Source organism: Oncorhynchus masou, unplaced genomic scaffold, assembly GCF_036934945.1.
Source record: "Oncorhynchus masou masou isolate Uvic2021 unplaced genomic scaffold, UVic_Omas_1.1 unplaced_scaffold_2440, whole genome shotgun sequence".
NCBI classification, from domain to species: Eukaryota; Metazoa; Chordata; class Actinopteri; order Salmoniformes; family Salmonidae; genus Oncorhynchus; species Oncorhynchus masou.
In genome coordinates, this window is record NW_027008893.1 from 22,310 (window position 1) to 38,110 (window position 15,801).

General features: G+C 44.5%; 2 protein-coding genes across 2 annotated transcripts; one reads left to right on the forward strand and one right to left on the reverse strand.

Moving 5' to 3' along the window:
* Positions 1-4,697: 4,697 nt before the first annotated feature.
* LOC135533547 (zinc finger protein 229-like) lies at positions 4,698-11,604 on the reverse strand. Its single transcript, XM_064960833.1, has 6 exons — positions 10,991-11,604; positions 10,765-10,775; positions 6,678-6,712; positions 5,577-5,896; positions 5,256-5,443; positions 4,698-5,145 (listed from the first exon to the last, which is right to left on the reverse strand). The coding sequence occupies exons 1-6, from the start codon at positions 11,261-11,263 to the stop codon at positions 4,749-4,751; spliced, it is 1,224 nt and encodes a 407-aa protein (XP_064816905.1). The 5' UTR covers positions 11,264-11,604; the 3' UTR covers positions 4,698-4,748.
* Positions 11,605-12,259: 655 nt separating this feature from the next.
* LOC135533548 (uncharacterized) lies at positions 12,260-15,011 on the forward strand. The gene is made up of 5 exons (XM_064960834.1): positions 12,260-12,620; positions 13,098-13,240; positions 13,499-13,610; positions 13,814-14,646; positions 14,970-15,011. Exons 2-5 carry the CDS (start codon positions 13,205-13,207, stop codon positions 15,009-15,011), a joined length of 1,023 nt encoding a protein of 340 aa, XP_064816906.1. The 5' UTR covers positions 12,260-12,620; positions 13,098-13,204.
* Positions 15,012-15,801: the final 790 nt, after the last annotated feature.

The following is a 15,801-nucleotide window of genomic DNA, read 5'->3' on the forward strand; positions in this document are numbered from 1 at the left end:
GATTCGAATACAGATCAGTACCGTAGTAGGCTATTTATTATGTAAATGATTTACAGGAAATCTACACTGAAGAGATTTTTCACGCCCTCCACTCAGCCCTATGCGGGCCCTTGGTCCAAAGTGGAGTGGACTAGGAATAGGGTGTCCAAAACTCGGTTTCTATCCAATTGGCGACATAACTGTTAGGTTATATCAGTTATCCTGTTAGAAATGTTGTGCAGAATCCACTGCGCGTTTTAGATGCAACGTTTATGGTCATGTTGCAGCAGTGCCCTTACGAAAAAAGATTGCAGTCACAGTGCAGTATAACTGCAGTATGCAGCAAATATTGCGTTCAAAATAACCGTTTTTTTAATGTCAGAATTGCCTTGTAATTTAAGCTTTAAGCTGAATCCATGAATTAAATACACGTATATTTATAATTCCATTCTCAGTCCTTTCTTCATTGTCTATTACTGTAACTCAACCATAGTCTTGTGTACATATTCATTATCTTTATGGAGTCAGATAAACATTTTAATAGGCTAACTGCTTAGTCTCATGTGATGTATATATAATATACTGTGTGTTAACATATCAAATATTAGTGCCCACTATAGTGCTCTCTCTCTCTTAACTGTGAATTCAAAACCCAGCTGTGTTAGTTTTAATTAAACAGGGATCCCACTAATGTGCATTGCTTGCTGTTTGGGGTTTTAGGCTGGGTTCTGTACAGCACTTTGAGATATCAGCTGATGTACGAAGGGCTATATAAATACATTTGATATGATTTAGTCTCACAGGGAAGGGTAGGACTTGTACTTTTATGGTTTTATGTATTGATTGATTACACGTATCAAAGCCTTTGCTGATTAACATTTACAGTCGCTTTGTTGTTGGAAGAATCATGCCATGACAGAAAGATGTAGTAAAGTGTAGAAAATAAAAAGTTGATTTTGAATTAGCAGTTGATTAATTGTTTAAAAATAAATAAAAAATTTGGTTACTTGTCATTTGTTATTCATTAGGTAAGTTAGATGCCTGAAATCAAGTTTAAATTTAGGTGTACTGACTTCACGTTTCACATCATGGTTTTTATGTTCTGCAGGTTTAAGCTACTTACTTGAAAGACTGGGAAGTTTCACTTGAATGACCCTCTAAGTCTTAATTAAGAGTAGTGGGAAAACATGCTGTTACTCCAGTTGCACGCTTCACCACTGACCCTTCATCTTTCCAACCAAAAGATGAGAACAAACAAATGTTTGACATTTACAAAATGTATCAATTTGGATAATGTATACTGAACAAAAATATAAACACAACATGCAATAATTTCAAAGATTTTGCAGAGTTACATTTCATATGAGGAAATCAGTCAATTTGAAATACGACATGAATTTGGCCTTAATCTATGGATTTTACATTATTTGGAAATACAGCTATGCATCTGTTGGTCATATACCTTTAAAAAAAAGGTGCATCACAATGGGCCTCAGGATCTCGTCACGCGTATTTTTTTGCATTCAAATTGCCATTGATAAATGCAATAATCGTGTTAATTTGCTCATAGCTTATGCCCTCCCCATTCAATAACCCCACCGCTCTATTGGGCACTCTGTTCACAACGTTGACATCAGCAAACTGCTAGCCTCCACACAACGCCATACACATGGTCTTCGAAGTTGTGAGGCTGGTTAGATATACAGCTAAATTCTCTAAAACGATGTTAGATGTGGCTTATGGTAGAAGAATGAACATTCAATTCTCAGGCAACAGCTCTGGTGGACATTCCTGCAGTCAGCATGCCAATTGTACGCTCCCTCAAAACTTGAAACATCTGTGGCATTGTGTTGTGAGACAAAACAGCACATTTTAGAGTGGCCTTTTATTGTCCCCAGCACATGGTGCACCTGCATAATGATCATGCTGTTGATTCAGATTCTTCATATGCCACACCTGTCAGGTGGATGGATTATCTTGGCAAAAGGAGAAGCGCTCACTAACAAGGATGTAAACAAATGTTAAAGTAAGCTTTTTGTGCATATGGAACATTTCTGGGATCTTTTATTTCAGCTCATGAAACACGAGACCAACACTGTACATGTTGCATTCATATTTTTTGTTCAGTGTCCTGTAGGTAGTTTGACCATATTGTCAATGTTAAGAAGCTATCTTATAACATGCTTTACCAAGAAAGCATCATGTGAAAGTGAAATGAAACATCGCCCCTAAAATAAATCTAAATAATGTGCTGGTGCATGTACTTAGTCTTGTCCATGTTAACGTACTGTGTTGGGAATATAATTGCCTACTATGCAGTTGGCCTTTAAGGTTGCAGATATGGGTGTGGTGGGGAGGTGTGTCCACCCCACAGGTGACATCTTGAATTGACTGCAGAGAGAGGTAGCATTGTTTGCTGTGTGCTAAGCGGGATTTGTAAGCCTCTTTCCTATCACAGTCCATTGTTTTGCTGAAAATTAGAGGCCTGGATGACACCAGTGTCGTGATAAGGAAACAAAACACTAAAGTGGAGTTCTTTAGCAAAACAGTCCTAAACAAACATCACTATGTTGTCATCCAGAGTCCCAAGTATTTATTTTCCAAGCTATAGCACACAGTATTTTACACACAGCAGGTTTTTAAAGGACTAAAAGGTTAAGTCTGCTCCATGTTTTCATTTTTGTCATCTAAAAAAATATTTCGATACTGGTGTTGTCCTGGCGCTAGTGAAAATATCTAGACATAGGTGTTGTCCCGGCGCTAGTGAAAATATCTGTGACATAGGTGTTGTCCCCGGCGCTAGTGAATATATCTAGACATAGGTGTTGTCCAGGCGCTAGTGAATATATCTAGACATAGGTGTTGTCCTGGCGCTAGTGAAAATATCTAGACATAGGTGTTGTCCCGGCGCTAGTGAATATATCTAGACATAGGTGTTGTCCCGGCGCTAGTGAATATATCTAGACATAGGTGTTGTCCTGGCGCTAGTGAAATATCTAGATACAGGTGTTGTCCGGGCGCTAGTGAAAATATCTAGACATAGGTGTTGTCCTGGCGCTAGTGAAAATATCTAGACATAGGTGTTGTCCTGGCGCTAGTGAAAATATCTAGATACAGGTGTTGTCCGGCGCTATGAAAATATCTAGACATAGGTGTTGTCGGCGCTAGTGAAAATATCTAGACATAGGTGTTGTCCTGGCGCTAGTGGAAATATCTAGACATAGGTGTTGTCCTGGCGCTAGTGAAAATATCTAGACATAGGTGTTGTCCTGGCGCTAGTGAAAATATCTAGACATAGGTGTTGTCCTGGCGCTAGTGAAAATATCTAGACATAGGTGTTGTCCCGCGCTAGTGAAAATATCTAGACATATGTGTTGTCCGCGCCAGTGAAAATATCTAGACATAGGTGTTGTCCTGGCGCTAGTAAAAATATCTAGACATGGTGTTGTTGGCCTAGTGAAAATATCGCTAGGTGTTGTGAAAATATCTAGACATAGGTGTTGTCCTGGCGCTAGTAAAATATCTAGACATAGGTGTTGTCCTGGCGCTAGTAAAAATATCTAGACATAGGTGTTGTCCTGGCGCTAGTGAAAATATCTAGACATAGGTGTTGTCCTGGCGCTAGTAAAAATATCTAGACATAGGTGTTGTCCCGGCGCTAGTGAAAATAGCGCAGGGGAATGTGGCCCATTGTGTCTTTTCTGTTGGATTATTGCTTTTAAATTTAGATCTCGTTGGATTACCTTTTTTTTTGGGGGGGGGGGCTTCCTTTGGGTTACAAACATTTATTTGGTCTTGGACTTCCATTTAAGGACTCACACTCTCAACCAAAGGTTCTGGTAGGACTAAGGTTTCAAACTGAGACTGTTGGCTCTGACAGGACTGTACTATCTTATTGTTGATTAATTCTTTTGTTGTTCATGCTGAACTGTCCTATCAACACGTCACAAGCTAACTTGATTTTTTAGCAATGTTAGCTAGCAATCCAGCTATCTGAAATCTTATTGTTGAAGAATTGGTCAGACTTTAAATGCACTTGAAACAATCATGGCAGACTTACGACTTCCCACGAGCACATGAATGCCCTATATTCAAATGTTTGTTATGTTGGCATGATCATTTTGACAGACAATTCATAGACAGTCCATGTATGGTGTGAATTCTTAACCAACACACAGATTTACAACCGCCCATATTTTCATCAAACGAAAGCAGGACCAAGGCACTCTGGAAAATAATTAATTAAAATGCCTTTATTTGTACGGCATGTTAAATGAAAACAAAGATTAAACTCAGACGTGCTTCGGCTGCATGGCCTTAGTCAGGAGTACAAAGATTTGATAACGTATGTCATTTGAACAGCATTTTCCAATCAAACTTGATTTGAAGAGGGTTACAGAATTAATTGACAACACCTAGTAAAAATTATACATATTAAAAAGACTATAAAAATTATAAAAATGAAAATCAAGGCTAGAAGGATCAGAAGTCATAGAAAAGTAGTTCCGCCTTTTTGACTGGGCAAAGTTGTAAGAATAGCAGAGCCGCCTAATTTATTGTACACTAGATCACAGCAACATGTTCATATTTTCAATGTCCTTATTAATAAAGAACTGATCACAAGAAATGTTCTCAATGTCAAATAAAATAATAAAACTAGCTGTTCCGAAGATTAATGTAGCAATTGTAAGTGTCTGTTATATAACAAAAAATGTATCAATAAAAAAATCAGTCCAGGTGATTTGGCCTGTGTTTGCGCTGGTGTGACTTCAGATGTGCCAGTCGTTTGAAGCTGAGTCCACACACAGAACAGCAGCACGGTCTCTCCCCAGTGTGGGTGCGCAGTGCACTTTCAAAATGTCTGCCCGTGTGAAGCTCTTGTCACACATATTGCAGCAGTGGGGTTTCTCCTGCGTGTGAATGCGCTGATGCACCTTCAGGTTCCAGAGCCGACTGAACTTGTTCCCACAGATGGAGCAGCAGTAGGGCTTGTCTGTGGTCTGGCTGCACTTGTGCCTCTTCAGGTCGGAGAAGGAGGTGAAGCCCTTGCCGCAGTGGCTGCAGAGGTGGAGTCCCTTGGCCTGGTGGACTCGCTGGTGGACCTTGAGGTTGCAGGCCTGGGTGAAGGTCTTACCGCACTGGGTGCAGGAGTAGGAGGCCCAGACCCTGACTCTCTACCAGTTTGTGTGTCTGCTTGTGGGCCTTGAGGGAACCAAAGTCTGGGAAGGTCATGGTACATTGATTGCAGGCATGACGCTCCCCCCTACTCCTGTTACCTGCTCTGTGAACGATCTCTGAGGTTTAAAGAGTCCAAGTCGTCAGCGGCACCATACAGGCTCTCTGTGTTGTTGTGGGCTGAGCTTCCAGAGTGGATGGAGGTTAGCCCCCTGTGGCCGGCTCTGTTACCCTGACTCTGGGACACCATGTTCTGGGTACACGACGCTGAGTCCTGCAGGTAACCCTCCTGCGTTGATCAACAGGCAGTTCAGGTCTCCCACCTCCGGGTGGGGGATGGCATTGGCGGCCCCACCTGCTCCCTCCGGCTCCGATGGGAGCGAGGCATGTGGGAGCGATGGTGATGGTCTCCCCCCTCAGACCCCCAGGTCCACCTGGTAGTGACTTGCAGCTCTGTAGCTCAGCCCCCCCAGACGAGACGGAGAACCAGGAAGCCTATCCAGCCCTTCCATGTCTAGAAGATGGTCGCCACTACCACTACTGCCGTAACCAGACTTCTCAAAGCCGACCCCCAGTTCCTCCATGCTGTAGCGGGGGCGGTAGAGAGGTTGGCTGGGGTCTCCCTCTGGGCCCGGTGGTTCAGGATGCTGCTCTAGACCAGAAGCCCAGTCATCCTGGCACCGCTGTAGATCCTGCTGAATAAAACTCTTACTGGGCCCCGAGACGTCTGAACCATCGGCCCCTGAAAACACAGGGGACATGAGGCATTAGAAGCATTCATATTTAAGACATTAGAATTACTAGAAACGGTAGTAGAGTAACTGTAATGTTAAATGTCTACTTACAGTTTCAAGTTGACTTTCCATGTATAATAATGAATACATTTTAAATGAAACAGCATATCAAAGTTACTCTTGTTATCATTCTCATCATTATAAAAAGTAGGTTATTGTCTGTGTTATATTTGTGGTAAACTCCTCTAACTCACCATCCAGGCAGACGCCCATCTCCTGTAGCTCAGCAGTTGTGGAGAGGCTCTTTCAGCAGGCTGTCCAGCTTCTGACCTCCGACCTCTGTGGACTGGTAGAGCAAATTATTCTGACTAAATAATGGATAAACTGACAGTGATTGAATAGAGCTGACAGATGGTTCTATATTCACAATTCTCCTCTGGTACCCCCAGACATCTCATAACTTTGTCGTAGCCCTGAACTAACATACTTGATTCAAGTAGTGAAGGACTTGATGATTTGTTGACAAGTTGAATGAAGTGTTTAAGTTCTGGAACAGTTCAAATATGAGGAGAGGTTTGAAAATGGCTGCCCTATTCTTTGTGACAGACAATCTGTTATGTACAACATATTTCCACCTGAACATTCTGTAACATCACACCCCCACAGGTATTTAGTCAGTCCCCTGCCTACCTCAGAGATTTTCCTAGGGCTGGTGGCCTCAGTCTCCTCCAGATCATTTAAGGCTGTTTCCCTGGCCACGCCCACAGCTGCTCCACTCTCCCCTGATACCTTCTCCTGCTTCAGGCCACGCCCCCTCTCCACACCTGGCCACAGGTAAACAAAGAGAACGTTTCATTTGGAGTAAAAGGTAAGTAACATTGTGGATAATAGAGTCTCCTCACATCAGATGAAGGAAAGGAAACATATTATTAAGATGCCACCACCACCCATGACAGACTCCTTTTCTAAAAACCAATACTGTCTGAATGAAGTGTATCATCAAAGTATAAAAGGTTATAACATAGCAGCCCCACTTCAGAGTGATTCTATATTTATCACAGGAGGTTGGGGGCACTCTAATTGGGAAGGACGGGCTCATAGTAATGGCTGGAGCAGAATCAATGGAATGGTATCAAATACTTCAAACATGGTTTCCATGAGTTTGATGTCATTCCATTTACTCCGTTCCAGCCATTATTATGAGCCTCCACTGATTGTATGTATGTACAGTACCAGTCAAAAGATTGGACACACCTACTCATTCAAGGGTTTTTCTTTATTTACATTTTTTACATTTAAGTCATTTAGCAGACGCTCTTATCCAGAGCGACTTACAAATTGTACAATGTTCTACATTGTAGAATAATAGTGAAGACATCAAAACTATGAAGAAACACATATGAAATAATGTAACCAAAAAAAGTGTTAAAGAAAACAAAATATGTTTTATATTTGAGATTCTTCAAAGTTGCCACCCTTCGCCTTGATGACAGCTTTGAACAGTCTTGGCATTCTCTCAACTAGCGGGGCGGCAGGGTAGCCTAGTGGTTAGAGCGTTGGACTAGTAACCGAAAGGTTACAAGTTCAAATCCCCAAGCTGACAAGGTACAAATCTGTCGTTCTGCCCATGAACAGGCAGTTAACCCACTGAAAATAAGAATTTGTTGTTAACTTGACTTGCCTAGTAAAATTAAAAACCTGGAAGGAGTTCCCACATATGCTGAGCACTTATTGGCTGCTTTCCAAAACAATCTCAATTGGGTTGAGGTCAGGTCCAGGTCATCTGATGCAGCACTCCATCACTCTCCTTCTTGGTCAAATAGCCCTTACACAGCCTGGAGGTATATTGGGGTCATTGTCCTGTCGAAAAACAAATAATAGTCCCAATAAGCGCAAACCAGATGTCATATCGCTGATGGCATATTGCTGGTAGCCACACTGGTTAACTGTGCCTTGAATTCTAAATAAATCACAGACTGCGTCACCAGCAAAGCACCCCCACACATCACACCACCTCCTCCATGCATGGAACCACATATGCGGAGATCATCTGTTCACCTACTCTGTGTCTCACGAAGACATGGCGGTTGGAACCAAAAATCAAATTTGGACTCATCAGACCAAAGGACAGACTTCCATCGATCTAATGTTCATTACTTGTGTTTCTTGGCCCAAGCAAGTCTTCTTATTATCGCTGTCCTTTAGTAGTGGTTCCCTTGTGGCAATTTGACCATGAATTCGCCGACGAGTAGGTAAACCACCACTACTCCCTGTCAGGAAGTCCAGGATCCAGTTGTAGAAGGAGGTGTTTGGTCCCAGGGTCCTTAGATTAGTGTTGTGCTTTGTGGGCACTATGGCGTTGAATGCTGAGCTGTAGTCAATGAACAGCATTCTCACATAGGATGTTCCTTTTGTCCAGGTGGGAAAGGGCAGTGTGGATTGTGATTGCATCATCTGTGGATCTGCTGGGGTGGTATGCAAATTGGAGTGGGTCTAGGGTTTCCGGCATGATGGTGTTGATGTGAGCCATGACCAGCCTTTCAAAGCACTTCATGGCTACAGACGTAAGTGCTACGGGGCGCTAATAATTTAGGCAAGTTACCTTCCATTTCTTGGGCACAGGGACTATGGTGGTCTGTTTGAAACATGTAGGTATTACAGACTCGGTCAGGGAGAGGTTGGAAGTGTCAGTGAAGATACTTGCCAGTTGGTCCGCGTCCTGGTAATCCGTCTGGCCCAGCGAGTTTGTGAATGTTGACCTTTTTAAAGGTCTTGCTAACATCAGCTACGGAGAGCGTGATCACACAGTCGTCCGGAACAGCTGGTGTGCCTCATTCATGCTTCAGTGTTGCTTGCCTCGGCTTGGAGCAGATAGTGGGCATTTAGCTTGTGGCTGGGTTTCCTCAGAACTGTAATATTTTTCAAGCCCTGCCACATCTGGACGAGCGTCAGAGCCGGTGTAGTAGATTCAATCATAGTCCTGTATTGACGCTTTGTCTGTTCGATGGTTTGTCTGAGGGCATAGTGAGATTTCTTATAAGCATCCGGATTAGTGTCCCGTCTGAAAGCGGCAGCTCTAGCCTTGCTTGGTGCGGATGTTGCCTGTAATTCATGGCTTCTGGTTGGGGAATGTATGTATGGTCACTGTGAGACGACATAGTCGATGCACTTATTGATGAAGCCGGTGACTGGAGGGTGGTATACTCTCAATGCCATTGGATGAATCATGGGACATATTCCAGTCTTTGCTAGCAAAACAGTCCTGTAGCGTAGCATCCTTGTCATCTAACTTTTCGTATTGAGCGAGTCACTGATTCTTCCTGCTTTAGCTTGTAAGCAGGAATCAGGAGGATAGAATTATGGTCAGATGTGCCAAATGGAGGGAGAGCTTTGTATGCGTCTCTGTATGTGGAGTAAAGGTGGTCTAGAGTTTATTTCCCTCTCCTTGCACATGTGACATGCTGGTAGAAATGAGGTAAAACGGATTTAAGTTTGCCTGCATTAAAGTCCCCGGCCACTAGGAGCGCTGCTTCTGGGTGAGCATTGTCTTGTTTGCTTATGGCCTTACACAGCTCGTTGAGTGCGGTCTTAGTGCCAGCATCGGTTTGTGGTGGTATATAGACGGCAACAAATAATATAGATGACAACTTTCTTGGTAGATAATGTGGTATACAGCTTATCATGAGGTATTCTAGCTATGTCGAGAAATACCTTGAGAATTCTTTAATATTTGACATCGTGCACCAGTAGTTGACAAATAGCCCTAGACCCCGCCCTCGCCTTCCCAGACATAGCTGCTTTGTCCTGCCGATGCATGGAGAAGCCAGTCAGCTCTAAATGATCTGTGTCGTCGTTCAGCCATGTCTCAATGAAACATAAAATATCACAGTTTTTAATGTCCCGTTGGTAGGATAGTCTTAGCCGTAGATCATCCAGTTTGAGTCCAAATTTGAGTGTTTTGGTTCCAACCGCAGTGTCTTTGTAAGACGCGGAGTAGGTGAATGGATGATCTCCGCATGTGTGCTTCCCACCGTGAAGCATGGAGGAGGTGGTATGATGGTGCTTTGCTGGTGACACTGTCTGTGATTAATTTAGAAAGGGCTATTTGACCAAGAAGGAGAGTGATGGAGTGCTGCATCAGATAACCTGGCCTACACAATCACCCGACCTCAACCCAATAGAAATAGTTTAGGATGATTTGAACCGTAGAGTGAAGGTAAATTAGCCAACAAGTGCTCACCACACGTGGGAACTCCTTCAAGACTGTTGGAAAAGCATTCCAGGTGAAGCTGGTTGAGAGAATACCAAGAGTGTGCAAAGCTGTCATCAAGGCAAAGGGTGGCTACTTTGAAGAATCTCAAATATAAAATATTTTGTGATTTGTTTAACACTTTTTTGGTTACTACATGATTCCATATGTGTTATTTCATAGTTTTGGTGTCTTCACAATCATGCAAAAATGTTGAAAACAGTTAAAGAAATAAAGAAAAACCCTTAAATGAGTAGGAGTGTCCAAACTTTTGACTGGTACTGTATGTATGTATGTATATAGTATACATACATACATACATGCATACATACATACATACATACATTGATTGATTTGCAACCCCATTTTTCCCTCAGAACAGCATTAATTTGTCTGGGGCATGGACTCTAGAAGGTGTTGAAAGCGTTCCACAGGGATGCTGGCCCATGTTGACTCCAATGCATCCCACAGTTGTGTGAAGTTAGCTGGATGTCCTTTGGGTGGTGGACCATTCTTGATACACATGGGAAACTGTTGAGCATGAAAAACAGTTCTGGACACACTCAAACCAGTGCGCCTGGCACCTACTACCATACCCATCAAAGGCACTTCAATATTTTGTCTTGCCCATTCACCCTCTGAATGGCACACATACACAATCCATGTCTCAAGGCTTAAAAATTCATATTTAACCTGTCTCACCCCCTTCATATACACTTAAAGTGGATTTAATACGTGACATTAATTAGGGGAAATTTCCTGGTTTTCGACCTGGTTAGTCGGTCATGGAAAGAGCAGGTGTTCCTAATGTTTTGTACATTGTAGATATGTGTTTTGATGTCTCTCTTTTCACCTGTCTGTGAGGTTCCAGAGCTTCTCCTTGGCTTCCGTCAGCTCTTCCACAGTCTGCACACTTCCCCCTCTGGTCTCCCTCTCTGTCCCTGCGTCTGTTCTCCGACCACTGTAGCCGCTTCTTCAGCGACTCGACCTGCTCCCGGCTGCGGGACATCTCCTTCAGGAAGCTATCCTCCACCAGCCTTGTGATCTCGTACATAGCAGCCTTGAATACCGTCTCCATGACTCCGGAGAGCTGAGACTGGAAGGTTACGATGGCTTCAGACATCATAGCAAATTGTCTATGTGTAGCTAGGTACAGTTACGAGTTCATAACATTTAGGTACTTTTGTTTCGGTGGGTCAGTGTTACGATCCAGCTCAGCAAAAGGCTAGGAAGCTAGCTAGCTAACGTTAGCAGGCTAGCTACTGTTGGATGTTGTCTCTTTCAATGACGGTTCTAATAACAAGTTTAATACTTTCGAGATATAAGATGTAGCATTTACTGTATGAGGATATTCGAACAAAGAAATACCATAGGCATTGAAGGAACGCAAGCTCATGGCAGTTAGGTAACTAACGTTTGATAGTTACAGAGCCAACACCAAAATCACAGATAGAACAATGAGACAGACATTTCACCGGATGTATAAATGTAAAGCATCCGCTTTTCCATTCACTACCACATATGGTAGTGACAGGAAATCTACTGGCCGTGAGTGGGAGAATATGGAACGATATTTTGCTTGATCTCAAAACAATTTTCTGTTCCCCAAACTATTATATGTTATGAGCAGAGTGTACCATGTGCGAAAGTTTTTTTTAAAATGACGTTGTTTACAAGGAACGTCAAGGCGAGGAGGGGGGGAAATATGCAGATAAATGCTAGAACGCGCCAATAGGATCTTGCTAGTTCGTGATTGGCTCTGCCCACCTCTTTCATTGTTCTGCCCACTATTACTAATTTGTTCCCATTGGAAACAACAGGCTGGGTCTATCTTGGTCTAGTTATAACAAATCTTTGCTGAAGTCATTCCCAAAAAACAATAGCACTTCCGGAAACAAACCTACGGATCTGGTAGTGGGACAATCCACACTACGCTCCTCTCTGGAGAGACGTCTTTATTTGAGCAAAACCTTTGCATGTTCTCACGTTGACTGTAAAAAAGGTTGAACATATAATCCGGCTATTTTTATAAAATTGTGTAAAATATTTACAGGAAATCTACACATCATTCATTGCGTCACAAAGCACTGTGTGCCGTGTCCATAGAATAAGAAGCCATGTTCTGATCAATCCTGTACGTTATATTCTAAATAATAATCGATTGTACATGTACATGAGTGTTGGTTGAAGATGTCTGCCACCCACATGTCGAACGAAGGGTTTCAAATTCAGTTCGCCTCTGTTATGGAGAGTGTATTGAATACTGCAGTCACCGAGACAATTAAACTTTTCGAAACAACTATTGAGGAACTGCGAGCCGAAATATCCAGAATAAAAAAGAGAACAAGGAACCTCAAATCGAGGCGTCGATCCCATGAAATAACGAAGAGATGGACCGGTGAAAGTGAACGCCAAAACCACAGAGCCCAGACCGAGTCAAAGTGCAACACGTATCGGAAAATGTGACATCGGCGTTCAATGCGGTGAGTTGAAAACGTTATCCACTGTAGCTAACTATCTATCTACGTTCTAATTACTCACCCATGATCACACATCCTGATAATTAGCTCGCTGAGCATGTAGAATCACAGCTATTTTTTCCAAAACTACTTCATGTAGCTACGTTTAATTTGTATAGACTACAATATTAGGCAGAACATATCGTTTTGAGAGTTGTAGTCTATACTATTATGCATTCATAAATGACTGATAAGAGATCCTTCATAACCTACGGATTTATATGTCACCCAAAATGATAGGGATGTTGCAACCATAGAAATAGATAAAATAGAACTTACTTGGAACCTCAAAAACTGGCAATTTGACGGGATTCTATTTGTATGGTTGCAACACAGGATGTGAAATGTTCTGTCACATCAGTTGGTTTGTAAACTTTAACTCAGCGTGTTTTTTGTGCCTTTTATCCTATGTACAACTATCTTCTGGTCTGGTATTTTCAGTTCTGACAAAGCAGGCTTTACCTCGGGCTGGGGAGCAGCACCTGCGGGAGGAGGACCAGGGGACTGAGCTGCACTGTGGAGCGTATAACAAAGAGGGCAACCCACAGATGGCCTTTGTTCTGATCAAACAGGAGGTGGACTGGGTAAGACAGGCTTGTAGCCTGAGTCCCCAGCTAGTCTTAGTCCCAGATCTGTTTGTACTGTCTTGTCAATTCATCCACCTCTCTATACCCAACCTGTTGTTGGTGAACCCAGAAAAAAAGAGAAACCTTCACACTGCGCTTGCTAGTATCACTTGTTCATTTAAGCTTATGTACATCGGCCTCACAGTCTTTGTCAGAGTTTTCAATGACCCTAAGCTTTTGTGGTTGATTGTGCCATTGCCCCCCCCCCACCATCAGGAGGCAGACTATTCTGATGACTACTCCCCTGGGTACATACTGCTGAAGAAGGAGGGGGCAGGTCCCCCGACTCTGGTCCGCAGACAACCTCTCAGAGAGTTACCAGGCAGAGGTAGGAACTAGGGAGACCTGCTTCTGAATCACACATCTTATTACAATGTATTAAACACTATTGGGATGAGAACCAGGCTCTAATAATATCTATAATTATCTCTCCACTGTTATTCTCTCTGTCTTTTGTTCTTTCTCTGTCTCTCTCTGCGTCTCTCGCTTTCCACTATCCCCGCCACCTTTCTCCGTCCTGTCCCTCTGTAGCCCTGGTCCCTCCTGGAGCCGTCAGGGCCCTGATCAACCGTTACACCCAGGAAAGGCCTCCCACCACCCAGTCTACCCCAGGAGACGCAGCGGCCGTCCTCCAGGGAGATCCAGACACCCAGGAGGCCCCCCAGGCTCTCAGCCCATCCCAGCCCAGGACCAGAGAAGTTACCAGTGCCAGTGCAGGCCAGGCCCCTGGAGCAGAACAGCAGTCACTGGTAATACCAGCAGCAGAGTCTCCCATCAACATTACACCAGACAGCATCTTCTCAATCAGCAGCCACTATCCAGTCTACATCACCTGTCCTGTCTGCTGTATTGGTCCAGTCCACGGTAACTACTCTGTCAAAAGAAACTGTCCAGTCGACCGTAACGGTGAAGTCGACAGCAGCAGCGTCAGAGCGCCTGCCACCTGTCCTCTCCGGGTTACCCAGAACCCTCATCAGGATACACAGCCCAGCCCCGTACCCCCTCGTCCACCCCAATCATCACCATCACAGTCCTTCACAGATGTTCTACCTGTAGCTCGTCCAATAGCAGTGCCCTCAACACAACCAGCTAGGCCTACAGGACCACCGGTCGCACCACCAACACAACCGCAACCGCCTACAGTTTTGGAGCAGTTGGGTGTTGCCACGGCAACATCGCTAACACCACCGGTCCAGTCCGCTCCTTCTCCAACTGTGTTGATAGAACCTGCCGGCCCCCCTGAGAAGCAGGGGTTGTTGGTCACTGATCATGTGCAACGCTCCCCCACTGTGCCACGACCGAAGTCACCTGCTTTCCCAGAGAGGATGTCTGATGAAGCTCCTCCTCAGCTGTCAGACCCTGCTGTAACTACACCCTCACCCTCTTGCCCCTTTCAAATGTCTGACACAGTTTTTAGCTCAGTTGTAATGTAGTACCCCAAGTACGCGCCCTGCCGTGGTTGGAGGAAGAGGAGGAGGAAAAATGGAGGGGGAGGAAGATGAAGGGCAGAAAGATGAGGGCTTTCTTCCCTCCCTGCCACGTCTACGGAAGCTGTGACAACCAGGTCTGTCGCTATGGAGACAACCCCCGCCGGCGAGAAAAAGGAGGAGATTGTTGTCCAGGTAGGTGGTGGCAGAAAGTCAAGTCAACGTGAAGCGCTCCTCTGTGGTCTCCGCCTCCTCTTAAGGCCCTGCCCCCAGAACAGTACTCCATCTCCAGTGGTTGCTAAGAAACCCAGAGAAGAGAGAACCGCACACCGGTACCATACCAGCTCCAACAGGCTCCCCAGGCTCCACCGAAACGTCTCGCCAAAAACAGTTTTAAAATGTTTTACCAAGAACCAGTGTGCAGACTGCGGTCGTGTCCTGAGCAGCGCCGCTTTAGAGAGTCACGCCTTTCTCCACACGGGGAAGCGCCCGTTCGCTCTGCTCTGCCTGCGGCAAGGACTTCCCCGACCTCAAGGGCCTCAACCGCCACGCCCGCGTCCACGGTGATCAGCGGAGCCACCAGAGTCCGCAGTGCAGCAAGACCTTCGTCTACCGCTTCGGCCTGACTAAGCTCGAGCAAATGGTCCACAGCGGCGTGCGCCCGTTCATCTGCCCGATCTGTGACAAACGTCGTCATCCGGCGCGACATGGAGACGCATCTCCGCGTTCACACTGGAGAGAAACCGTTTGCCTGCTCCCTCTGTGTGAAGCGGTTCAAGAGGCGCGTGGAGCTGAATGTTCACCTGAGGTGGCATAACGGGGAGAAGAGACACTGGTGCTCGTACTGCGGGAAGGGCTTTCTGGATTACAATAATCTGAAGAGGCACAAACTGGTCCACACTGGGGAGAAACCTTACACCTGCTCTGAGTGTGGCAAGCACTTCAAACAGACTGGCCATCTGAAGAAACACCTGAAGACAATACACAAAGACAGATAGAGAGGACAGGGGGACGAGTTTTAATGGCACCCTATTCCCTATATAGTGCACTATGCAGGCTCTGGTCAAAAGTAGTGCACTATATATATATATA

What these genes read in the sequence shown, in the direction of transcription:
- LOC135533547 (XM_064960833.1), bottom strand. Translation starts at nt 11,263, where the DNA reads ATGATGTCTGAAGCCATCGTAACCTTCCAGTCTCAGCTCTCCGGAGTC. An exon ending in GTGGCCTGAAGCAGGAGAAG is followed by an intron (nt 5,897 to 6,677) that starts GTATCAGGGGAG and finishes CTGTGTTTTCAG; the next exon opens with GGGCCGATGGTTCAGACGTC. An exon ending in ACTACCAGGTGGACCTGGGG is followed by an intron (nt 5,444 to 5,576) that starts GTCTGAGGGGGG and finishes TGATCAACGCAG; the next exon opens with GAGGGTTACCTGCAGGACTC.
- LOC135533548 (XM_064960834.1), top strand. Translation starts at nt 13,205, where the DNA reads ATGGCCTTTGTTCTGATCAAACAGGAGGTGGACTGG. An exon ending in TCAAACAGGAGGTGGACTGG is followed by an intron (nt 13,241 to 13,498) that starts GTAAGACAGGCT and finishes CCCCACCATCAG; the next exon opens with GAGGCAGACTATTCTGATGA. An exon ending in CAGAGAGTTACCAGGCAGAG is followed by an intron (nt 13,611 to 13,813) that starts GTAGGAACTAGG and finishes GTCCCTCTGTAG; the next exon opens with CCCTGGTCCCTCCTGGAGCC.